The 21,100-nt window shown below is 48.8% G+C and overlaps 1 protein-coding gene across 1 annotated transcript; it reads right to left on the reverse strand.

Annotated features, from left to right (window-relative positions):
• Nucleotides 1-431: 431 nt before the first annotated feature.
• Robo4 (roundabout guidance receptor 4) lies at nucleotides 432-13,381 on the reverse strand. The gene is made up of 18 exons (XM_075966347.1): nucleotides 13,222-13,381; nucleotides 12,572-12,904; nucleotides 12,137-12,294; nucleotides 11,835-11,955; nucleotides 11,131-11,258; nucleotides 10,810-11,038; nucleotides 10,463-10,575; nucleotides 9,571-9,739; nucleotides 9,242-9,427; nucleotides 9,079-9,121; nucleotides 7,179-7,315; nucleotides 6,821-7,084; nucleotides 4,687-4,794; nucleotides 4,024-4,183; nucleotides 3,652-3,888; nucleotides 3,176-3,534; nucleotides 1,911-2,117; nucleotides 432-1,792 (listed from the first exon to the last, which is right to left on the reverse strand). Exons 1-18 carry the CDS (start codon nucleotides 13,289-13,291, stop codon nucleotides 1,782-1,784), a joined length of 3,033 nt encoding a protein of 1,010 aa, XP_075822462.1. The 5' UTR covers nucleotides 13,292-13,381; the 3' UTR covers nucleotides 432-1,781.
• Between the last annotated feature and the right edge of the window lie 7,719 nt (nucleotides 13,382-21,100).

Consider the following 21,100-nt stretch of genomic DNA (forward strand, 5'->3'; position numbering starts at 1 on the left):
CTCTCGCCCCACAGCTCACCCATGTGCTGGCTGCTTGAAGTCTTCCTTGCTTCCTGCTTGCTTCATCCTTAGTTCTCTAAATAGCTTGGACCACCAGGGTCACGACCTGGCCCTCCTCTTTTACCTAAACGTTTGTGTGGGCAAATCCCATTTTCCTGTCAGTTTGGCAAACATTGTTGGGGGGAGTTTCAAGAGGAATTTTCAAAATCTAAAACAGCAAAAATCAGACTTATATCGGGAATACTCGTTGCTCTTTCAGGACCGTGCAATCCAGTCAGGATGGTTCACCGAGCACAGCTCACTCACAGCATGGCTCAGAAATCAGTCTCCCTGGTCACGCCTGTGAGCATAGCTCAGAAATCGGTCTCCCTGGTCACGCCTGTGAGCATAGCTCAGAAATCAGTCTCCCTGGTCACACCTGTGAGCATAGCTCAGAAATCAGTCTCCCTGGTCACACCTGTGAGCATAGCTCAGAAATCGGTCTCCCTGGTCACATTCACTTGACTTCCTGAGTGGTCTCCGGAAAGAGGTGCTGGGGTTAGGGAACTAGCAACACTGAGCCTGCTACTGAGTCACACACCCTTCACACACACTAGCGGTATATTCTCTGGCCATGATGGTGCTCTACAGCACAGGCCTAACTCCTGAGTTCTCTCCATGACTTTTCCCACCGTGTGTGTGTGTGTGTGTGTGTGTGTGTGTGAGAGAGAGAGAGAGAGAGAGACAGACAGACAGACAGACAGACAGACAGACACATGCGGGTAGCCTGCCCTCTAGTGGCTTTCAATGATTCGTTGTTTTGTCTAAACAGCCAAGCATCCCAGGTGATTATACCTTTTGTGGAATTCAGCTGTTTGACTGTTTTTAAGATGCCATCTGGAACCGGACTTTAGGGAGCAGGACTGGACTGCGGGAAACAGGAGTTGGCTCCCCAAGACACACAGACCCTTAGACACCCCCATTCTTCTCAACTGCATTCTGCCTAACTTGCTGGATATACCTCATTTCCCTTCAATTGAAGATCAGAAACGAGGACATTCCCTGAGTGACAATGAATACTTGATTCTCTCTGTAGTCAGGTAACTCTTACATCTCTGCAGGTACCCTTCCCAAAACAGAACCCAAGGAGTGAGATCATAGAACTCAAGTCTATAGTTTTATAGAATCAAGTTTCTGAAGCTCACAGTGACAATGGCATGAGGTTAGTGCTTTGGTTCCAAGTTCTCCTGATTCTTTTCCTTCAGTCTGCTCCACCAATGCAACTTTGAAGTGTTGGCTGCGATACTAGATAGGGCCCACTGTGTCCATGACCTTCCTCCTTTACCTTCTTTGCCTGGTGTGGCTGGGAAAAGGACCAAGTTGGCCTCTAAGTGCGTAGTCCAGGTATAGATGAGAAGGCTCCTTAGTGTTCTCCACCATAGCCCTCTCCAACAGCATTTCTGTCCTTCATGAAGACACTGGTGGCTTCTCTTCTCCCTATGATCCACATGGACGGGAGATCAAGAGTCAGGCTCACTTAGGGCAAATGCCCTGGTTGTGAGGAGAGAATCTGATGTCATGATGATGTTGTCTTGTTCTCAGTGGGAATCCAAGTTTCCCAAGATCGTAGTTTGTTTTGATTTCTTTTTGTTTTAACAATCCCAGTGACAGAACTCTCCAGAAGCCCAGTGGTAATGAACCTCTACTACAGAGAAGCATAGGTCAAGACCTACACCCGTGGGAAGGCCTGGGGACAGACAGGGGAATGGTCTGGATGTTCTTCTGGCTATCTCAGGAACAATTCAGGAGGAATCTGGAAGTTGAAGGAGAATAGAATTAGTCCTAGATCCTAGGCTCCCTTTTGACTCTTCTGCAGAGTTTCTCAACCAGGGTCACATGTCAGCCAGCCAGCCAGCCAGCCAGATGCTTACCACCAGTCTTGGGTACAGCACCACTGAGCTGACTTCGCTGGGAAGGGACCCTAAAGTCAGGAGGCCAGGGAGGCAGCCCCCTCCCCAGCCTCTGGGTGTGGCTGATCTCAGCATCCTCCAGCCAGTCTGGCCTCCACTCCCACAGAGGCAGAGAGAAACTTCGGGTCAGGCAGAGGTCATCCCGAGGGGAGGGCGGTGAGGAAACATCTGATAAGGGAGGAAGATGGTCAGCAGAAGGTTCCACCTTTGGCTCCTAAGGACCCCATTTACAGCAGAAAGCTTAGGACTGGTTTAGGGTACACCTAAGCCACTCCTCCTAAATGTAACCTGGCCTTTCAGTCCATCCGCCCCAGCAGCTGCAGCCCCCGGGCCTGACACAGGTGTTTCTTTACAGAGCAGCTTGACATATTTCCTTCCAGACCATTTCTGGACACTTCCTTTACTAGTCTTGGGTGGCCTCTTCCCTGTGTGATGGCCACTTCTGACCTGGATAATTTTTGCCCTGTCATTTCCTGTGAGCCTCGTTGTTTTTCTTGAGGCCAAAAGGTGGAGTAAGGGTAAGATAGGCATGCAGGATCTCGTGTGTGTGTGTGTGTGTGTGTGTGTGTGTGTGTGTGTGTGTGTGTGTGTGTGAAATCACCTCCTGCTGACATGGAGAGAGACTGGGGAATAGAATGGCCCTGGAGGTGGAGGGGTTGGGCCACCCTGCTGAATTTGACCATTTGTTCTTGATCTGTGGGGTATCTTGAGCAAGTTTAAATATCTGTCTGACCTAATGTTTCCTGGTTTGGAAGAGAAAGGTAGACAATATTTCTCCTGGAGTTCTTACTAATGCACAGGAAGCATTTTCTCCAGTACCTAGGAATATCAATCATTCAGGAAAAACTACCTTTCCTCCTTTTTGAGATAAAATCTTAACTATGTAGCTCAGACTGGCATGGAATTCATAATTTTTCTGTGTCATCTTCCCAAATGCTGAGATTTCAGGCATATGCTACCCACATCAGTAACACTGATAGGTTTTTTGATACAGGATTTCTCTGTGTATCTTTGGAGCCTGTCCTGGCACTCACTCTGTAGTCCAGACTGGCCTCAAACTCACAGAGATCTGCCTGGCTCTGCCCCACAAGGTTGGAACTAGTGCCACCACTGCCTGACAATACGAACTGTTCAAGTGACTGTGAGGGCAATGAAGGACAGGAAGCCTTGACTTAGAGAGAAAGGGAGCTATGTCCACTCTAAAGGAGGCAGGTGGCCCCACATACCAGTGAAGACACAGTCAGCTTCCCTGGGCTCCAGACCAAAACCAAAGCTATCCACAGCCACTGCCAGGGCACGGGCAAAGTGAGCGTCTGCAAGGAAGGAGCCATCAGAAGAGCTGACCAAGCTGGCCCTGGCGCTGGGAGCATTGTCCTCAGAAGCTGAGCCCCAACCATTGGCCAGGGAGCCCTCGCTGGGGGTAGGGGTGGGGCAGGGCCGAGGTGGGCACAGTAAGTTCCCAACCTCAGACCCCACCCCCACACCAGCTCTGCCCATGTCTGCCAGTCCTGAGGATGTTGGGATACTGATATAGCCATAGGTTGTTGGGGGCGAAGGAGCTCTTGGCATAGGAGATACACTGTTCCTAAAAGGCAGAAGTGGAGACAGCACACTGGTTAAGGCACAGCAGCAGGGACAGGGCAGCTGAGGCAGGTTTGTGTGCTCCCCAAACGCTTAGTTTCCATTCACCCGGGATCCTCACCTGGGTGTCTCTTCCCCGTCACTGAGCTCCAGGCACAGGGCCACCTCCTCGGGGGTGAGTACACTGTCCTGATCCTCCTCCAAGGATGACAGTGAGGAGCTGGACAGGTTGCTAGAAGCTGGGCTGGGACAAGAGAGAAAAGAGACCTGGGGGCTGGCAGGCCTGGAAGAGTTAAGGATGGAGAGAGGGGCTGCTGGCCGTGGATCAGAGGAGGGAGCTTGGGGCTTCTCCACACACCTGGTTAAGGGACGAGAGAGATTGGCAGATTAGCTAGTGTCATCGTTTTGTCATTCTTCCGATCCACATCTCTTCCCAGGCACACACCCCACACCCTCAACATCCCAACTCTATTTCCTGACCCATGCCTCTTACTGGGTCTGTGGATCGGGACTGGGGGTTCCACAAGGAGAAAGGGGTGTCGGAGGGAGTGGACGAGTTGCTAGCTCATTCGAGTTGCGTTGAAGTTGTGGTCCTGGGGCACGCCAGGCTACCACAGTTCGGGGGACGGCTTCTGGGGAACAAGACTTTGGGCCTGAGAACAAAAGAATCTCTAAAATCTCATGAAGTCCAGATGCCAACCTGCTCAGAGCTGGATTACTGCCCAAACCACTTAGTTACACACCAGCATATACACACACACACATACCACACTTACACACACCACACACATACCACACATATACACACCACATACACCACATGTACACACACTATACATACACTACACACCCACACCACACCCACCACACACCACACATGTGCACACACACATCACACATGCACACTACACACACTCACACACACGCCACAGAAGAACCCAAAGGAACTGGACTGGTGGGCCTGAAAACCTGCCTCACCCCTCACACAAATGTGCTGCCCAGCCCACTTAGCTACACACATACACATATGCACGCACACAGCACACATGCATACCGCACACACACACACACGCCACAGCAGAACCCAAAGGGGCTGGACTGGTGGGCCTGAAAATCTGCCTTAACCCTCACTTCTCCCTTAGGGATCCCCACTCACCTGGGCTCTGCGAAAGGTTCTTGGAGACTTTGCTTCCCAACTCCCAGGCCCAGATTTCCATGGGGTGGCCACCCCGGAGCAGTGGGGAGCTGTTGGCTTGGTGCAGTTCTACAAGGGAAAGATGGCTGTTATGGACAGTGAGAGTGGGCTTTTCAGACCCCAATCTCAGGCCCTGTCTGTAGCCCGAGTATTCATCCAGTCCTTGGGACCTTAAATCTTCGACCTAAAAGAGAGAGAAAACTGCTTCTCTCTGCCCCCATCTTTCTCCAGCCTACTAAGCTAGAAAGAGCTCTGAGTGTTTAGCTGTGTGACCTCAGTGAAATGCATCAAGCTTTCTGAATGTCAAGTTCATTTGTAAGCAACCACTTCGAAGGATGGTGTTGAGGATTCAATAACAACAGACTGTAAAGCTCCTGGCTCCAGAAAGATGCTTTCAAAACCAGCTCTCTTTTCTTGGACTGTGTGCATTCCAGTTTTCCTGATCTCTGTTCCCTCACACTGCTCCTCAATTTCTGCCCCATGAACACAAATACCCCTCTTCTTAGAGAGAATCTTTTGACAGTTTTCACTTCTCACATTGCCTTGTCCTGAGATACTTGACTGTTTCTTGACTGGGGAGATGGGGAGATGGGAACAAGGTGAGACAGAGCCAAGTGAAAACCTCATCCTCAGACTAGGAAGCCCCTTGGCAGAACTGGATGCGTCCCATGAAATGGCCGTAAAAATGAGGGTATAGCTCAAAGTAGAGCACATGCTTAGCATGTATGAAGCCCTGGGTTCAAACTTTACCATCAAAGAGGAAAAGGAAGGAAGGAGGGAGGAAGGGAGGAGAGAAATAAGTGGCTGTAGAAAATAGTCCATCTTTTTCTAGAACTGTTAACGTTCCAAGAGAGAGTACACATTTCGCTGAAACCCTTGTGGCTCTCTGTGCAAGAATTTTTGTTTGTTTGTTTGCTTGGTTTTGAGGATTAAATCCAGGACCCAATGCATGCCAACTGACGGCTTCACTGCTGAGTTTATGACCCCATCTCTTTCTAGTTAGCATTTCATTACCACTCAAGATTGATACTGCAATAGCCCCGAGCAAAATGGGAAAGAGGGGCAGCTTATTAATATTTACAGCCACAGAAAAGGGCCCGTATTAATTACTCTTAATCCACCTGTGTCTTTTTTACTGAAGTTGGGTTTGTTCTGCTTGAAAACAACATCTGCCAAGTCTCTCCGAGCAGTTCAGAAAGTCCGTACGACGGCAGGCAGAGTGCTGTGCCATGTCTCCAAAGCAGGGACCTTCCTAAGTGATTCCCAGGGAAGTCGGTAGCCTTGAGAGACAGATCCCCCCGGCTTCAAAGTTGAGCTCTACAGCTTATTTTGTAATTTTGGACAAGTTACCCAATATTCTGTCAATCTTTTCCTCTGTGTAAATTTAGAGAAGCCACGTCCACCTCGGGGAGCAAACATGACAACAAATAAGAAAAGCAGCTAGCCACTGGTCGTTGTTTGAGAAGTGGAGATTGTCATTGTCCCCTTCTGGGACGTCAATACAGGCAGCTGGGAGTAATGAGTTAAATCCATTCCAAAAGTATTATAGGTATCTCTTCTTATTACAGTGGACTGGGCCCAGCGTCCCTCGAAGGATGTTTTCATCCTTGGACGGTCTGCGAGTCCAGAATCTGTGCATACACACACTGCCCTCTAAGAAGATAAATGAGAGTCAGGGCCCAAGCAGATAGTGTATAACGTGTGGGGTACACGTTCTGGAAAACCTGAGGCTCTTCCCAGCTCTGGTGACCTTAGGCCAGGCTCCAGTTTGTTGGTCAGCACGATGGAGTTCGTAAAAAAGAAACCTGCGTGCCTAATGTGTCTTGTATCCTCCACACCTGGCATGCAATGGCGCTTGTTAAATGTTCTCTAAGTCAACTTGACTGCAGAGCCAAGGCCCACTGCTCTAGAGAAACCCCGTGGTGAGGGTACACCCAGCTGAGTGCTCCGTGGGTGGAGTTAGAGGTTTGCGTCCACTGGGAGATAATGGAAGATTGGGGATGGTGCTCAGCCCTCACCCAGCTTAAGGTCAGCGGACCTCTCCTTAATCCCACCCCCATCTGTCCCAGAACATGGCTTTTCTCACCACTCTTACCTTGCTTCTTTTTGGCTTTCCAAACCTCTGCAGGGGCCAGAGACATGCGCGGGGAATAGAGTCCCCTGCGGCTGCAGAGACTATCTGAGCTGGCCCAAGGGCTGGAGTTTCCGGCCAACTTGGATGGAAGGCGCCTAGCAGCTGGTGTCTGGGGGCTTGGCCGCACTGGAGGACTGGAGGGTTGCTCTGCGATGAGGGAGCCGTAAAAAGTGCTGGTGTCGGGAAGCAGGGGCACACCAGGGCTCCGGGGGTCCCAGGAGATCACTGCCATAAAGGACACAAAAGGAGTTATGGTGAGGACATTGCACTCTGTCCTCCCTCTCCATCCCCGAGGTCCCTTTTCAGGAGGTATAGTCACAGGAGCGCCTGCCGTCCAGTGGGTCCCGAGGGTCCACTCCCAGCCGACTGCTGAGGCTGCTGCTGCTGCTGAGGTCTCGGGAGCCAGAGGTGGAACGCCAGGTGTCTGCCAGCCACGGGGAGTCACTGTGGTCCATCCTGGGGTAGTGGTAGCGGTGGCAGGGGCAAGGCAGAGAAGAATAGGAATCAAATTAGTTAAGACTTCCACTTTGAGGACAGCAGTCGGGGAAGAAATGAGTGTTTGGTCCTCTGATCTGGTGCCCCTCATCTTTCTATCTGAGTTGTCCAGAGCTGGGGAGGGGGGATCTTAGGAGAGAGACCGGTTATGGATACAGAGATGAAAAAGAACAAAATAGAGCCAGGCAAACATGGACTGGAAATCCCTGCCTGCCATAGTTTAGCTGTACAACCCAAAGGAATAAATCTAATAGTCTCTCTGAGCCACGCTGTTTCCTCAACTGTTAAGTAGCAACAAAGAGAGCCCACATATAAGACTGGTGCTGTGAGCTGAGCCAAGGAAATTCTAAGTCCCTCTGCTGGCAGAATAGAAGTTTGCTGTGGTGATTCTTGGTTTCCAGAAACCTGAATAATCCTTCAAGAGCAGCGACTTTGATAAAACGACTTTTCTGCCTAGAGCCTTCAGTCACTCCCTCTTTACCAAGATAGAGTTCAGACGCCTGCCTCGGTATCTCCTATGCCACGGTGGCTTTCCAACCTTGTCCTCTGTTCTGATTCCATATATCCCAGTCAGAACCACAGTTTATGTTTCCCTGGGAATAGAGCAACTGATTCCTCCCACTCCACACTCTTCTCCATAGGGTGTGTGTAGGCTCCTCTTTCTTTGGATTCTCTAGCCCCCTCCCTGTGTCTGGGTCATACAATACATCCAACTCCAGGTCATTCTCCTGCCTGTCTCTGCCTGTCTGCCAGTTTCTAGTGGGTGGAGACTATTCTAAAGGAATGGATGAACTGATCTGAATAGAAATTGTTCTTGAGAACAAAGGAAGCTGTCCCGGGAAGCAGAGCTGACAAAGTTCAGGAGGCAGGAGATAACTGGAAGAGAGAAGAAGTCAGAGAAAGGAAAAACTCAAGCCATGATGCCAGGCAGCTTGGAACCTTGTTGAAAGGAACCTGCCAGGCCGGGGGGGGGGGGAGGGTGGGGATGGGGGATGTATCCAGTACACAGTAGGTACTCAATAAATGCTTCTTAAATAATTCAGACCCAAAGCACAAAGACTAATGAAGTTGACAAGGAGAAGAAACGTTTTCTACTGTGAAACGCAGTCAATGTTGTGGGGGGGAGAGGGGGGCTGTAGGGAGAATGGCTTTTTGTTTTATTAGGATCTTGTCTCATGAGTACAGACTAGCTCTGGTAATCAAGCAGTTGGAGCCGAGGTACCTATTGTTTGGCCCTGGTTTGGAACAATGAGTAAGGATCTATGACCTAGGTGCTGATCGCCCCCTGCTGGAAGTGTACAGCTTGTGCAAGACAAGTGGATGTCTCAAGAGACAGACAATATACAGAATGCAAAAACCCTGTCAGGTAGACACTGGGAACACAAGGGAATCAAGGCACTAGAGCTGGCCATCTCCTGCCAGTTACTAGTCACTTAACAGCAGGAGTAGCGAGAGTAGGCGACAAGAACAACAGCTTGGTGGCCAGGAGGTCAACTGTGAAGCCTTTGGCAAAAACATTTAGGTTTTATGATTCAGGTTGCTTGGTTGCCAAGGAGCTACAGTGAAAGAGAGTCATTGTCACACAGAGTCCAGGAGGGCTTCAGGTACGAGGATCCTAAGCTGCCTGGTAGGAGGGTAGACTGAAACGCCATCCAGTTCTCTGCTGAGACTCCACTCACCCTGACCTCTCTGCCCTTCCTCGGGACTCCTTCGTGGCCTCTCACCTGTGTTTTAAAATGGCATCCTCACTGGTGTATCTGTACAGACCTGGAAAAAAATGGGAGGGACAGATAAAGGAAGATCCCAGAGTCTTTCTAGAGATCGAAGCCCCTGTGCTATTCTGTCTGGACCCAGCGAGATCTATACACACGGGTTCTCCCCTCTCACCTGGGCCCAGGTGCAGCCGAGCTTTGCGGCGTCTGTAGATACACACAGCAAGGCCTAATAGCAGCAGCCAGAGCAGGACAGCACCACTGGCAATGACTTCTGGTCTTCTCAAGATGGCTCTCAGCTGATCCAGGGTCCAGACAGCATGTTTACTGGGGTCTCGAGCTGACTGCTCCATGGCCTGCTCTGTATGGGAAGTGGAGCTCAGAGAGAGGGCCAGTGGGGCAATGGGGGACCCAGAGACAAGAGAGAGGAGCTGGAGGTGTAACAGGAACAGAGACAGGAGGATGACATGGGGGCTGAAGATATGGATAAGACCTTTCTCTCACCTAAAAAGAGGCAGACAGGGTTACTGGGCTCTCCGGCCCCGGCACCAGTGATTGCAGCCACTTGTACACAGTAGGAGCCTGGCACTCGTGTGGAGATCTCCAGCTGGGTCTGTTCACCCATGACAGTCCAGTTGGTAGCGGGCAGTGAGGTATTGCCCAGGTTCCACACCTGGGGCACAAACGAAGGTGAGCCACTGGCCCTAGGACCATCCCAGCAGCAAGCCCTTCATCTGCAGATGGCCGTGCGGCCCTCCTAAGCCTGACACTTCCTGGGGGCTGACCAACAAAACAACACCACAGTCCCTATGCCTCCTCCTCTACCAAGTGAGAGACTTCTTTCTAGACGACAGAATGGCAAAGATAATCTGCCAAAATGTACCCAAGACCAGTGGTTCATGGTGCTTTCGAGTGACCTCGAGGCTTGCTGAAAAAGAGGTACCAAGCTCAGTTTTCACTTTCTGATTCAGGGAACCTGGGAAAGAACTGGAGAGTCTGCCTTCCTAACAAGTTCCCAGGTGATTCTTTTCTTGCCAGTCCAGTACACACATGCCTGCTTAAAGACTTAGGTCTGACCCAGTTTAAGTTTTGATTTGATCAAATCAGCCCAACGTTTGATTTCTGTTCTGTTTCTTCCATCTATGATCATAACCTGCCTTTCCATGTATAAATTGGAGGTAAAAACCTAGGCTGTTGGTGAGAAGAAATGAGACAGCAGCTTATAAAACACTTGACAAGATCTGGAGGACTAAGTAGGCCCTTTTACATATGCTCCACAAAAACAAAATTTCTTCCTTTTTGGGGGGCTCAGATGCTGTTTTGTAGCGGCCAAAGCAAAGGTATGTGGGACTCGAGGGGAGCGGAGTATGCAGGTCAGCATCATTTTGTAGACTACCTGGTATCCACGGATGACACCATTGTGGTTTTCGGGAGGTGGTGGAGCCCAGCTCACAAGGACGCTACTATTGCCAGGCTTTAGGGTCACTTCTTGAGGCGGGGCACTGGGCACTGCAGAAAAGGAAGAGACAGAACTGCTAAAGGAGAGGACACCATGTGAGGGTCTGGAGTGGCACTGGGGGATGGAGGATCAGAGTTCTACAAGGAATGACACTTCTTACAGCTGTTTGCTTCACCACGCAGAAGAGGAGTCACCTCGACACCCACCCCCAGCATGTCCAGATGGGACTGGGATAGATAAGAACCCATCCCACCCCCCAGCGTCAATTAGGCTCCTTCCCTGACCTTGTTCCGGCACCCTCAGGAGCAGCACGTTGCTATCGGGGCCTCGAGCCCGGCCAGTGGAAGGTCTTACTTTGAACTCGTAGTCTTGGCCCCAGCGGAGGCCCCCAAGCTCTGCACTCTGCAAGCCACCCAGAAGCACCTCTGTCCATGGAGATCCCTGGTCCCTGGGGGTCCTCTGGGCCCTGAACAAGGCTGTGTAGGACTCAGCAGGCGCAGCAGGGCCGCTCACCTGGGAAGAGGTTGGAGTAGGGATAAGTGCTTGGAAAGTTCGTGAGAGCCCTCATCTGGATAGGTTCTCACTTCCTGGGTCCTCTGCCTCACCTTCCAGCTGAGCCACACAGTTGGTCCAGGCTTGGGGCCTTTCACAGGTTCCGGGTTCAGCAGGGTCACGTTTTCCAATTGGATGCGAACAGCCAGAAGTTCCAAATATTCCTTGTGGTTCTGTGACTCTGTAGAGGAACACGAGGGTGGGATGGAGGAGAGGAACATACCTTCAGCATGGACAAATTTGTCTCCCAGATCAGGTCTAGAATACTCCTGTATCCATTCTAGCCTCACACAAGGAGGCCTCACCACTTGGATCCCAATCCTAGGTTGAGCCCCATATACCCAAACCCCATCACTGACCACCTCACAAACTGGAGTCCCCTACCTTACCTTAGATGTTTTGTGTGGGTTTAAGTATATGCTCATACGTTTGCACTTGGGTGAATATGCATATAGAAACCAAAAGTTGACAGTAGAGTCTTTATTATTGCTCTCCTTATTGGTTTTTTTTCCCCCTTTGAGACAGGATCTCTTATTGAGCCTGGATTTCACCACAAAAGACTGGCTGGCTGGCTTCTAGAACCCACCTGTTTCCACTCCACCCCAGTACCTGGATTATAGACACACCCTGCCAGGCTCAGCTTTTATGTGGGTGCAGGGATCTGAACTCAAGCCTTCACATACGTGAAGCAAGCTCTTGACCCACTGAATTATCTCCTGAGCCCTTCTGTCGGCTCTCAGCTGACTCCTGTTCTTACCCCAGACAGACACCCTGGCTGCTCGGCTCTCCCGTTGTCCTGCACTGTTGGTGGCCATACACACATAGGTCCCCGTGTCATTCTTCTCTGCTCTTGCCACCGTCAGGAAACCCCCAGCCACCTGTCGGTACAGATACTCCGTGAAGGCTTCAATGTGAGGGAAAGCTCAGAGGCTGGAGAGCAACCTGAGGTCTCAGACCTGCCAGGGAACATGTCCCCGGAGAGCATGTCAGTTGCTTGGTGTGCCCAGGACATGATGAAGTATGGGAAAAGCAGTTCCCGGGAACGGGGGCTTCACTTACTGCGTGCCTTCCTGGCTGTAGGGACAGGGGTCTCCCATCTTTCCACCACGAGACTGAAGGATTTGGGTAGCCCCAGGGTGGCCGACACTCAAGAACCAACCGCTCACCCACCACGACCACTGTGTCCCGAGGCTGGATCTGGAAGTCCTCCTGGAGGACTGTTAGGAGAACATCGGGTCAATAGGAATCATGTCTTCCCTCCCCCGAGTCCCTCTTTGGCATCTCCTAGCTTGCCTACCCCATTCTGCTATACCCAGCTATACCCATTTCCTTGGCCTTCTATGTCCAACTTAACCAAGTTCTCCCTCCCAAGGATCCCCCCCTCCACCTCCGCCAGGCCAGGCCTCCCTTTACAGATAACCCCTCGTATTTCCCTGGACACGAGCAGCTCAACCTAGCTTTGCTTCACCCTGGGCCTACCCTCCCAAGCCTCACCAGTCACAGACAGCCTAGCACCCCGGCTCACGGCTGTGCCCAGTGGGTTGCTGGCCTCACAAGTGTAGACACCCAGGAGTGCTGAGAGGCTGTTCTGGTCATGTTGGGGGCGTCCCTGGACAGCAGGCCAATGTAGCAGGAGAGTCCCATCAGGCAGAAGGTAGTGTAGGTCTGGGGTCGCCATGCTGAGGGGCTGTCCATTCAGCAGCCAGCGGATAGTGGGAGGCGGTTGGCCCGAGGCTCTGCAACTCATCGTGGCTGGGCCAGAGCCCTGAAGTAGCTGGTCTTGGGGGTGAACTAGGATCTGAGGTGAAGAATCCAGAGCCTTGCCTCCTAGAAGGGAGAGACTCCCTGAACTGCACCCTTCTGCGTCTTGTGTAGGAGTCTGCCCGATTGGCTTATATTACCGGACATCTATTTCCAAATAGCTAGCGGGAGGGGAGAGGGTCAGCATCTTCAGGCCAGGGTCTACACAGCTGTCTCTGTGAACACAGCCATGCCCATGCCCACACCCCACCACCACCACCGTCGTTGTTATTCCCAGTGCTAATGACAAGAGATCCTCTGTTGTTCTGCTGGCCTGGGATCCAGGCCGTGAATCCAGCCAGGAGTCCAGGAGCGTGGACTAGAAGAGGGAGGGCCCCACTCACCTACGATGAGAAGAAGCAGTAGAGGCAGAGGCCACCCAGTCCCCAGGAGCCCCACTCCTCCAGAGCCCATGGCTTCCCTCAGCTGCTTTCCTTGTCCCACGCACTTTGTCCCACTGCTCCGAGCTCACAGCAGTAAGGGAAGGAGGGGAGGGGTGGGTGGCGGTAGTTGTTTGTGACTGAGACTCTGTCCCAGTAGGGAAGCGGCTTTGAGGAAACGGATGCTTCCTGCCTGGCCCTCCGTGCCTTAGAACTGGGAGGGGACCAGAGGTGAGAAACTCTCCGACCTCTACACTTCAGCTGTAACCCTGGACACCAACTTCAGCACTAAGGGTTACCTCACGTCTGATTTAGGGTTTCTTAAATGAAATCCTCACACTGACCGTAATAGTATCCACACTCTTACTCCTCCAACCCCACAGCTCTATTTGAAGTTTATGCTTAAGTCTTGGTCTCTATCCTTTTCCATTGGACAACCACCTAATAGGGAGATGAGGATCAGAGGTGGAGTCTCACATAGAGGAGTGAGGAGCTGAAGACAGAGTCCAAAGGGGTTGCAAGCCAAGAAATCAATGAGGAAGGGGAGCAGTATGTATTCTTGGTCCATTTGCTAGGAACAGATAGACTGAGCCTCAGGAGACTAGAACACAGGAATGACCCAGAGCCTTGAAAACAAGGTGTGAAAACACCATGGACCGTGTCTACGGTTTTTTTTCCCCCAAAAGATTTGAAAATTACTTCTGTGGGGTCTTGGGCAGATTCCTTCATCCTCAAAGTCAGTTCCCTTCTCTGTATATTGGGAATATTAGTAATATATCCCACCTTGAGATCTAGAGTAAAAATGGAATGAGATTAGACATAAAACTACTTAACCCAGACAGTGTTGACACATGAGTGACAATCCGTTTGGCTGATTTTTATGCACATCCTATCAATGAAGCTGTCTGAAGCATCATCAGCGGGGCTGAGTTTCAGGCCTCACAAAGATGGTTGGAAGGAAGCCTTCTCAGCGTCTTGCCTGACCCGACACCTCTCCTCTGCATCTACATAAGCAAACAAGCTTTGTGGCACCCAGATGACTAGGTTGGCCCCTCCCTAAAACCCAGAGAGGCTGCTCTCTTCTCAGCCCGGCTCCTGTTTACCAGTCTCTTCCTTTCAAATCTGGAATCTCAGCCATTTCCTAGAGCTGTTCACGGAAGGCCAAGGCCAGGCTCTGGGCCTCAGCGGAAGAGTGTCCAGCCTTTGTTCTCAATTGTTCTGGCCAGCTTCTCTGGAGGCCCCTAACCCAGCTAACCCTTCTCCCTTCCTCCCCCCTCCCTACTGAGCTTCAGGGTCAGCTCCAACCCTAACAACTGACCAAGCAGAAGGCCGCCTTCGCTGCTTCCTTTCTCTCTCCTGAGACAGACCAAGACTGATTAAGATAGAATCTGTGAAAGAAAATGCTGCCTTCTCAACAAACTGAGTGATTCCATGGGCTACAGAGTAGATGAAGTAGAGGCAATAGAGTGACTGGGCTGGAAGGACAGCGATTGGGGTCGGAATAGGACACGCGATTTCAGAAATGCAAGCATAGCAGGTGTGGATGGCAGGCACATGGCTGTAATCCCACCAAACAGGGGATCATGAATTTGAGTCCAGTCCAGGCTGGACCCTGTCTGCAAAACAACAACAAAAAAACCACAAAATAAAGAAAAAATGGAAACACTAAGGGCATTCGCCAAGTCTGTGACTTCTCTGTGGAGGGTTTATGGGGCAAGGTATGTGTGAGGTCAGACTGATGAAAAGTACACTTATATGGATGAAGTCAGCCAAAGATTGGATAGGAAAGGGTGTGACAGGCGGATTCAATGAACTCGCGGCTAACCTGGGATTCCCCAAGGGCGGCTGAGTTCCACCGGAATGCTGTCAGCAGCAGCCCTTTCCCAGACAAGTGCTCTGCTACTGCTCCAATATCAACTTGATTCGATTCAGTTTCTATAATTCGGAAAGATGGTACATACCCACCCCCAAAAAAGAAAAATGTCCGTCTCAAAGGAGCTCAGAATTATTCCCTGGCCTGTGCTCTGTTGAGTAGAATGGTCAAGGGAGACAAGGAGCATGGGGAACGGAGCCAGAGTCTGTGGCAGCTGAGGAGTGGCCGCTACCTAGAGGCATGTCCTGTACCATAATTACAGCTGCTTTTGAAACAGTTTATTATCTCTTCAATATTCTAAAGGGCCACCTATTGAAAATTGAAGAGGTCAGAGGGAATACTGACTGTGAGTCCTTCCTGCAGGACATTAATATTCCGAAGGCATCCGGGGGAATTCGGGGATGCACGTTCATTTCCAGCAACCTGGCACTTTAACTCTCAGATTGTCTCATTTCCATGAGCTAAGGAAGAGCTGACCACATGAGTCACGGGTTGAGGTGGATGCATGGGAGCCAGCTCGTGTTTCTATTTTAGGGAAGTTTACTGCTTGGTCTATTGACATGCAAGCCCAGGGACCAGTTTGACTGGACCTTCCTTCACCTCTCCTGCTAGTGATTTGTGAGCGACTTGTTCTTGGCTGTTTGAAAGAGAGAGACAAGAGGAAAAGGACCATGTCCTCTTCCGAGTGGCCCTTCAGAGCAAATTTCTCTTTAATTCTGGTTCCTGCTTCTTTGTAGTGTTTTATACATGTACAGCTGGGACTCTTGCCCAAGTTGTCAGAGTCAAAGTGCAAACTCAGGTGGCATTTGAAGCCAGAGACAGATAAGTGTCTATTCTACTCAACAAGTGACTTAAATAAATTGTGCTACCTCTCTGAGGCCATTTCTTTACTTATAAAACATTCTAAGGGCAATGCTGTACCCAGGATATTTAAGTATGTTTTTAAAAACCAGATATGTATTGATTGACATTTAGATGTCCTGGGTACAGGTACAGCACAGCTCTCTTTCTGGTCAGCACAGCCAACCCTAGGTACACTGGGGTATCTATTATCTATTATCAGTATCTATTATACTGGGGTATCTTATCTGTTGTGTCTTCTTTCCTTTTCTTAAAAATATTTGTTTACATTTTATGTGCAGAGGTATTAACTGCCTTATTTCTGGACTTCGCATACCTGCAGTGCCCTCGGAAGGTATTGTGTCCCTGGAACTGGAGTTACAATTGTGAGCCAACATATAGGTGCTGGGAATTGAACCCTAGTCCTCTGCAAGAGCAGCCAGTATTTTTAACTACTAAACCATCCCTCCAGTCCCTCTTTTCTTCCCTTTTGCACAAGTCAGGTTGCTGTCAATCTCTGTAAGTTTTTATTTTTGTCCCAAGCCACCAATGACTAGAGGGAAACTGAGTCAACCCAGGGAATAATAATGACTTCTTCTTTGCTGGCTAGGAATAGTGTCCTGATGTTATTTTCCTGGTTTAACTTATCTCTTAGTGCCTTGTCCTTTCCCCGAGGCCAAAATTGTTGGGACCAATTGAGTTCCTGGCTTCCAGCTGCTCTTTCCTGTCTAGAGCCTTCTAATTGAAGTCCCTAGAAGCTGTGCCTAGCCTAGAGGATCAGAGGATGGGGTTTTCACCTGTTGGCCATTGACTGCACGGTAATTAAGCCTCCATGGTGCTATTAAAGATGGGATTTTGGTACCAGTGATTGAAGGTCTGTGTGTCGGTCTGTCTCTGCGTGTGTTTCCTCAACCTCCAGCCCCTTGTCGGAAGCTCGCAAACTGTGTTCTAGCGCATAGAGAGGAGACAGGGGCCGCGGTGTGCGGCATGAAATCACATCTGTATATACATAGAAACACTCTATTAAAATTTCGTTACTGGAATGTATTTTGTGTGTGTATGTGTGTGTACACACGTGCATGTGAGCCCCAAAGTGGAAGCAGCTGATGATGAAAGAACACCTTGTAGGAGTTGATTCTCTTTTTCTACCCTGAAGGTCCCAGGCTGTCAGGCTAGAGCAAGGGCCTTTCCCTACTCTTTAAGTCATCTTACAGGCTGCAACCCCACTCTTCTTTCAACTCCACATCACCTCCATTTTTTTCCAAGTAATTATGGGTCACACATACACTATACATTGCCTGACTGGAGATTTCAAAGGCTGGTGTCTTCTATAGATATAAACTTTATATTCGTTCTGTTATGTGGTATCTCAATAAGAGGGCTTGGGTCATAAGAAGGACTTTTCTAAAGAGGGTCCAAGGAAACAAGGATAGTGAATTGGATGCCATTAGGCAATATGACATTCCATGATGCTTTCTTTCCAGAAGAGTTCCTGGTTATTTCTTCACAGTGTAGTGCCTGGTCAAACGGTTCCCTTTCGTCTTCTGTTATGAACAGCACTACTGTCTGAGTCAGCGTTTCTATTGCTGCGATGAAACACCATGACCAACAGCAACTAGGGAGGAAAGAGTTCACTTGGCGTACACTTCCACAGCACAGTTCACCATCTAAAGTCAGGACAGGAACTCAACCAGGGCAGGGACCTGGAGGCAGGAGCTGATGTAGAGGTCATGGAGGCTTGGCCCCTTTGGCTTGGTCATTCTGCTTTCTTATAGAACCCAGCCTAGGGGCAGCCCAGGGGTTGTGGCACCTATAAAGGACCGGGCCCTCCCTAATTAATTAAAAATTAAGAAAATGCCCAAAGACTTGCCTACAAGGGATCTTTCCTTTCTCTCTCTCTCTCTCTCTCTCTCTCTCTCTCTCTCTCTCTCTCTCCCTCTCTCTGATTTTTTTCAAGACAGGGTTTCTTTTTGTAACAGTCTTAGCTGTCCTGAATTTTGTATTGTGGACCAGGTTGGCCTTGAATTCACAGAGATCCGCCTGCCTCTGCCTCTCAAGTGCTGGGATTAAAGACATATGCCACTACCGCCCAGCACCTACAGCAGATTTTAAGGAGATAGCCTCTTGATTAAGATGCCCTCTTCCAGATGATGTGTCAAATTTATGTAAAAACTAGCCAGTACAACTACCTTCAAGTTTTATTTGAATGAATCCTCCCCAAAGCCTGGAATCATTCAGCAAGAAGTACTGTAACCATTATAGGGACTTTAATATTGACTTTTCCAGTCTCCAAAACTGTAAGAAATAAGTCTACATTCTTTTTGCTGTTGTTGTTGTTGTTGTTGTGATGGAGGTGGGTCTTGTATCTTATCTGTTGCTTTCATTGGTTAACTAATAAAGAAAACTGCTTGGCCTGATAGGACAGAAAATTAGGTAGGCGGAGCAAACAGAACAGAATGCTGGGAGAAAGAAGCCGAGTCAGGCAGTCGCCATGATTCTCCCACTCCAGACAGACGCAGGTTAAGATCTTTCCTGGTAAGCCAGCTCGTGGTGCTACACAGAATATTAGAAATGGGTTAGATCAATATGTAAGAGCTAGCCAATAAGAGGTTATAACTAATGGGCCAGGCAGTGTTTAAAAGAATACAATTTCCGTGTAATTATTTCGGGTAAAGCTAGCCAAGTGGCGGGAAGCGGCCCTCCACTCCACACAACATTGTTGTTGTTGTTTTGTTTTGTTTTTGAGACAGGGTTTCTCTGTAGCTTTAGAGCCTGTCCTGGAACTAGCTAGCTCTTGTAGAGCAGGCTGGCTTTAAACTCACAGAGATCCACCTGCCTCTGCCTCTGCCTCTTGAGTTTTGGGATTAAAGGTGTGTGCCAACACCAGCTTGTAAGTCTGCCAGCTTTAGAAATTACTTAGTCTTAGGTATTCTGATACACAACACACATAGTCTTCTTATTTATGAATAGGTTCATTTCAGGTTTTATAATTTGCTCCCTGTAAATCTTACACATTAGTTGTGTTTTAGTTAATGTGTTAGACTTTGTACTGCTATAGAAGGAAGTTTCTGTCTTGCCCAGTCCTGCAGCTGTTCAGTCCCAAAGAAACACACAGAGGCTTATATTAATTATAAACTGTTTGGCCTATCAGCTCACGCTTATTATTAACTAGCTCTTACAACTTAAATTAACCCATAATTCTTATCTATATTTAGCTACGAAGCTTGGTACTTTTTCTCAGGGCAGCCTTTTCATCTTGCTTCTTCTGCGTCTGGTGGCAACTGCAGACTGAGGCTTTCCTCATCCCAGAATTCTCCTAGTCTGGTCGCCCAGGCTATACTTCCTGACTGGCTTCTGGCCAATCAGCATTTTATTAAACCAATAAGAGTGACAAATCTTTACAGGATATAAAAGCGTTATCCCACAGCACACTGCCGATTATTTTCAAAAGTAGCTGTAGTAATTCCCGCTACATCTTACACTTACTCCTTTGCCAAGTTTGCCTCCTCTCATCAAGAAGGAAACTGGAACCCACAAAGTGGAGCCAGGTAAAAACGCTGTTCCACAAGCCTGACTATGTGGGTTTGTTCTCCTGGACCCATGGCGGGAGGAGAAAACTGACTCCCCAAAATTGTCCTCTGACTTCTTCACAAAGCAAAACGTGTCTTGGAACTCACTCTGTAGAGCACGCTGGCCTTGAACTCAGAGATCCACCTGCTTCTGCCTCCTGAGTGCTGGGATAAAAGGCATGCACCACCACCGCCTGGAATATTTTATTTTATGTTTTAAAGAAAAGAAACCACATGACAATGGGATGGCTTTGTGATTTGCTTTAACCAACAGAATACAGCAGAAATAAAGCTGACTAGCTCTCAGGACCAAGCTTTAAGAAAACAAGCAAATTTTGCAACTGTGTCTCAACCCATGACTTTGGGACTGGTGGCTTGATTTAGCCACAGAGAACAAAGATCAACTACTATAGATAGGGAGTCCTAAACCTACTTGTGCATCTGCCACTAGACATGTGACACGGTTCAGTCATCCAGCTCCGATTCAAGCTGCTAGATGACACACTCGTATAAATGACCTCAGGAAGCTCGAGCAAATGAACTGCTTCTTTTGAGTCCAACCCTAATTGTTAAGATGAGGAGCCAAGCAAATAAAATTGTGATTGTTTTAAGTCACTTAGTTGCCAGTGGATGGCTATGTTTGCTACAAAGGGAAATTGTCTAATTTAAAGTGACAATTTAGTTTTTACTTTTAACCTTTATTGTTTTTTTTTTTCTTGCTTCATCAATATTGCATACGGGCGTGGCTGCAAGCATCTGTATTTACATCTTTATTTTTAAAGGGATAATTTCTGATGTATGACTGTTAATGTTTTGATGTGAACTGTTGTTTTTTGTACATGTTATTTATCAGGCTTTAAAAGTTTCCTCTAATTGTTCTCTTTTCTACTTCACTAAAAACTTAAAAATAAACACCAAATTTTACAAGTATTTGTTTTGCAATGTGCTGAGATGATTTGCCTCCATTAATCTGCTCACAAGGCTGGTGGTATTCATGCAAGAAGATGCCTTTGCATGGGACTATTGATCTCCTGGTTCTTCTAAGAGCAAATGAACACAAGAGCCTGAGCCTGACCCCAAATTACTCTGTGGCTTCCTGTTTAGTGACAATCTCTCGCTCCCACAAACGCTTTTGTAATTGTCATCAGTGTTGGGCCTCTAGAATTGTGAGTCAAATCTACCTCTTTTCTTTTTGAGGGTTACCTGCTTCAGATGCTTTGTTTTAGCACTGAAAAACAGATCAGTAAAAAAAAATGCATGCTAATAATGACAGGAGTAGCTACTGCTGTCTCAGACAAGCGAGACGTGAGGCTATGCACTGAGTTGCACATCTCTCTAGACTTCCTCTTTGCTTTATAGTATTATTTGCAGTTCTAGGGAGGTGAACATGGGGCCTGTGTTGCTAGACAGGTACTCGACCACTGAGTTACCCTAGTCCTTCTCCTCACCCTTTTGAGTTTATTTTGAGACAATATCTTGCCTAGTTGTCCAGACTGGCTTTGAATTCACAATGTAGCCCAGATAGACCTTGACCTTTTGACCCTCCTGCCCAACATAACAG

This window comes from Microtus pennsylvanicus, chromosome 3 (assembly GCF_037038515.1).
Source record: "Microtus pennsylvanicus isolate mMicPen1 chromosome 3, mMicPen1.hap1, whole genome shotgun sequence".
NCBI lineage: Eukaryota > Metazoa > Chordata > Mammalia > Rodentia > Cricetidae > Microtus > Microtus pennsylvanicus.

Excerpts from the sequence above, each read along its gene's own strand:
- Robo4 (XM_075966347.1), bottom strand. The coding sequence starts at position 13,291 with ATGGGCTCTGGAGGAGTGGGGCTCCTGGGGACTGGGTGGCCTCTGCCT. Across the intron at positions 4,795-6,820 it reads GAAAGCCAAAAAGAAGCAAG|AACTGCACCAAGCCAACAGC; the intron begins GTAAGAGTGGTG and ends TTTCCCTTGTAG. Across the intron at positions 2,118-3,175 it reads AGCTGACTGTGTCTTCACTG|ATGTTTCCTCACCGCCCTCC; the intron begins GTATGTGGGGCC and ends CTCCCTTATCAG.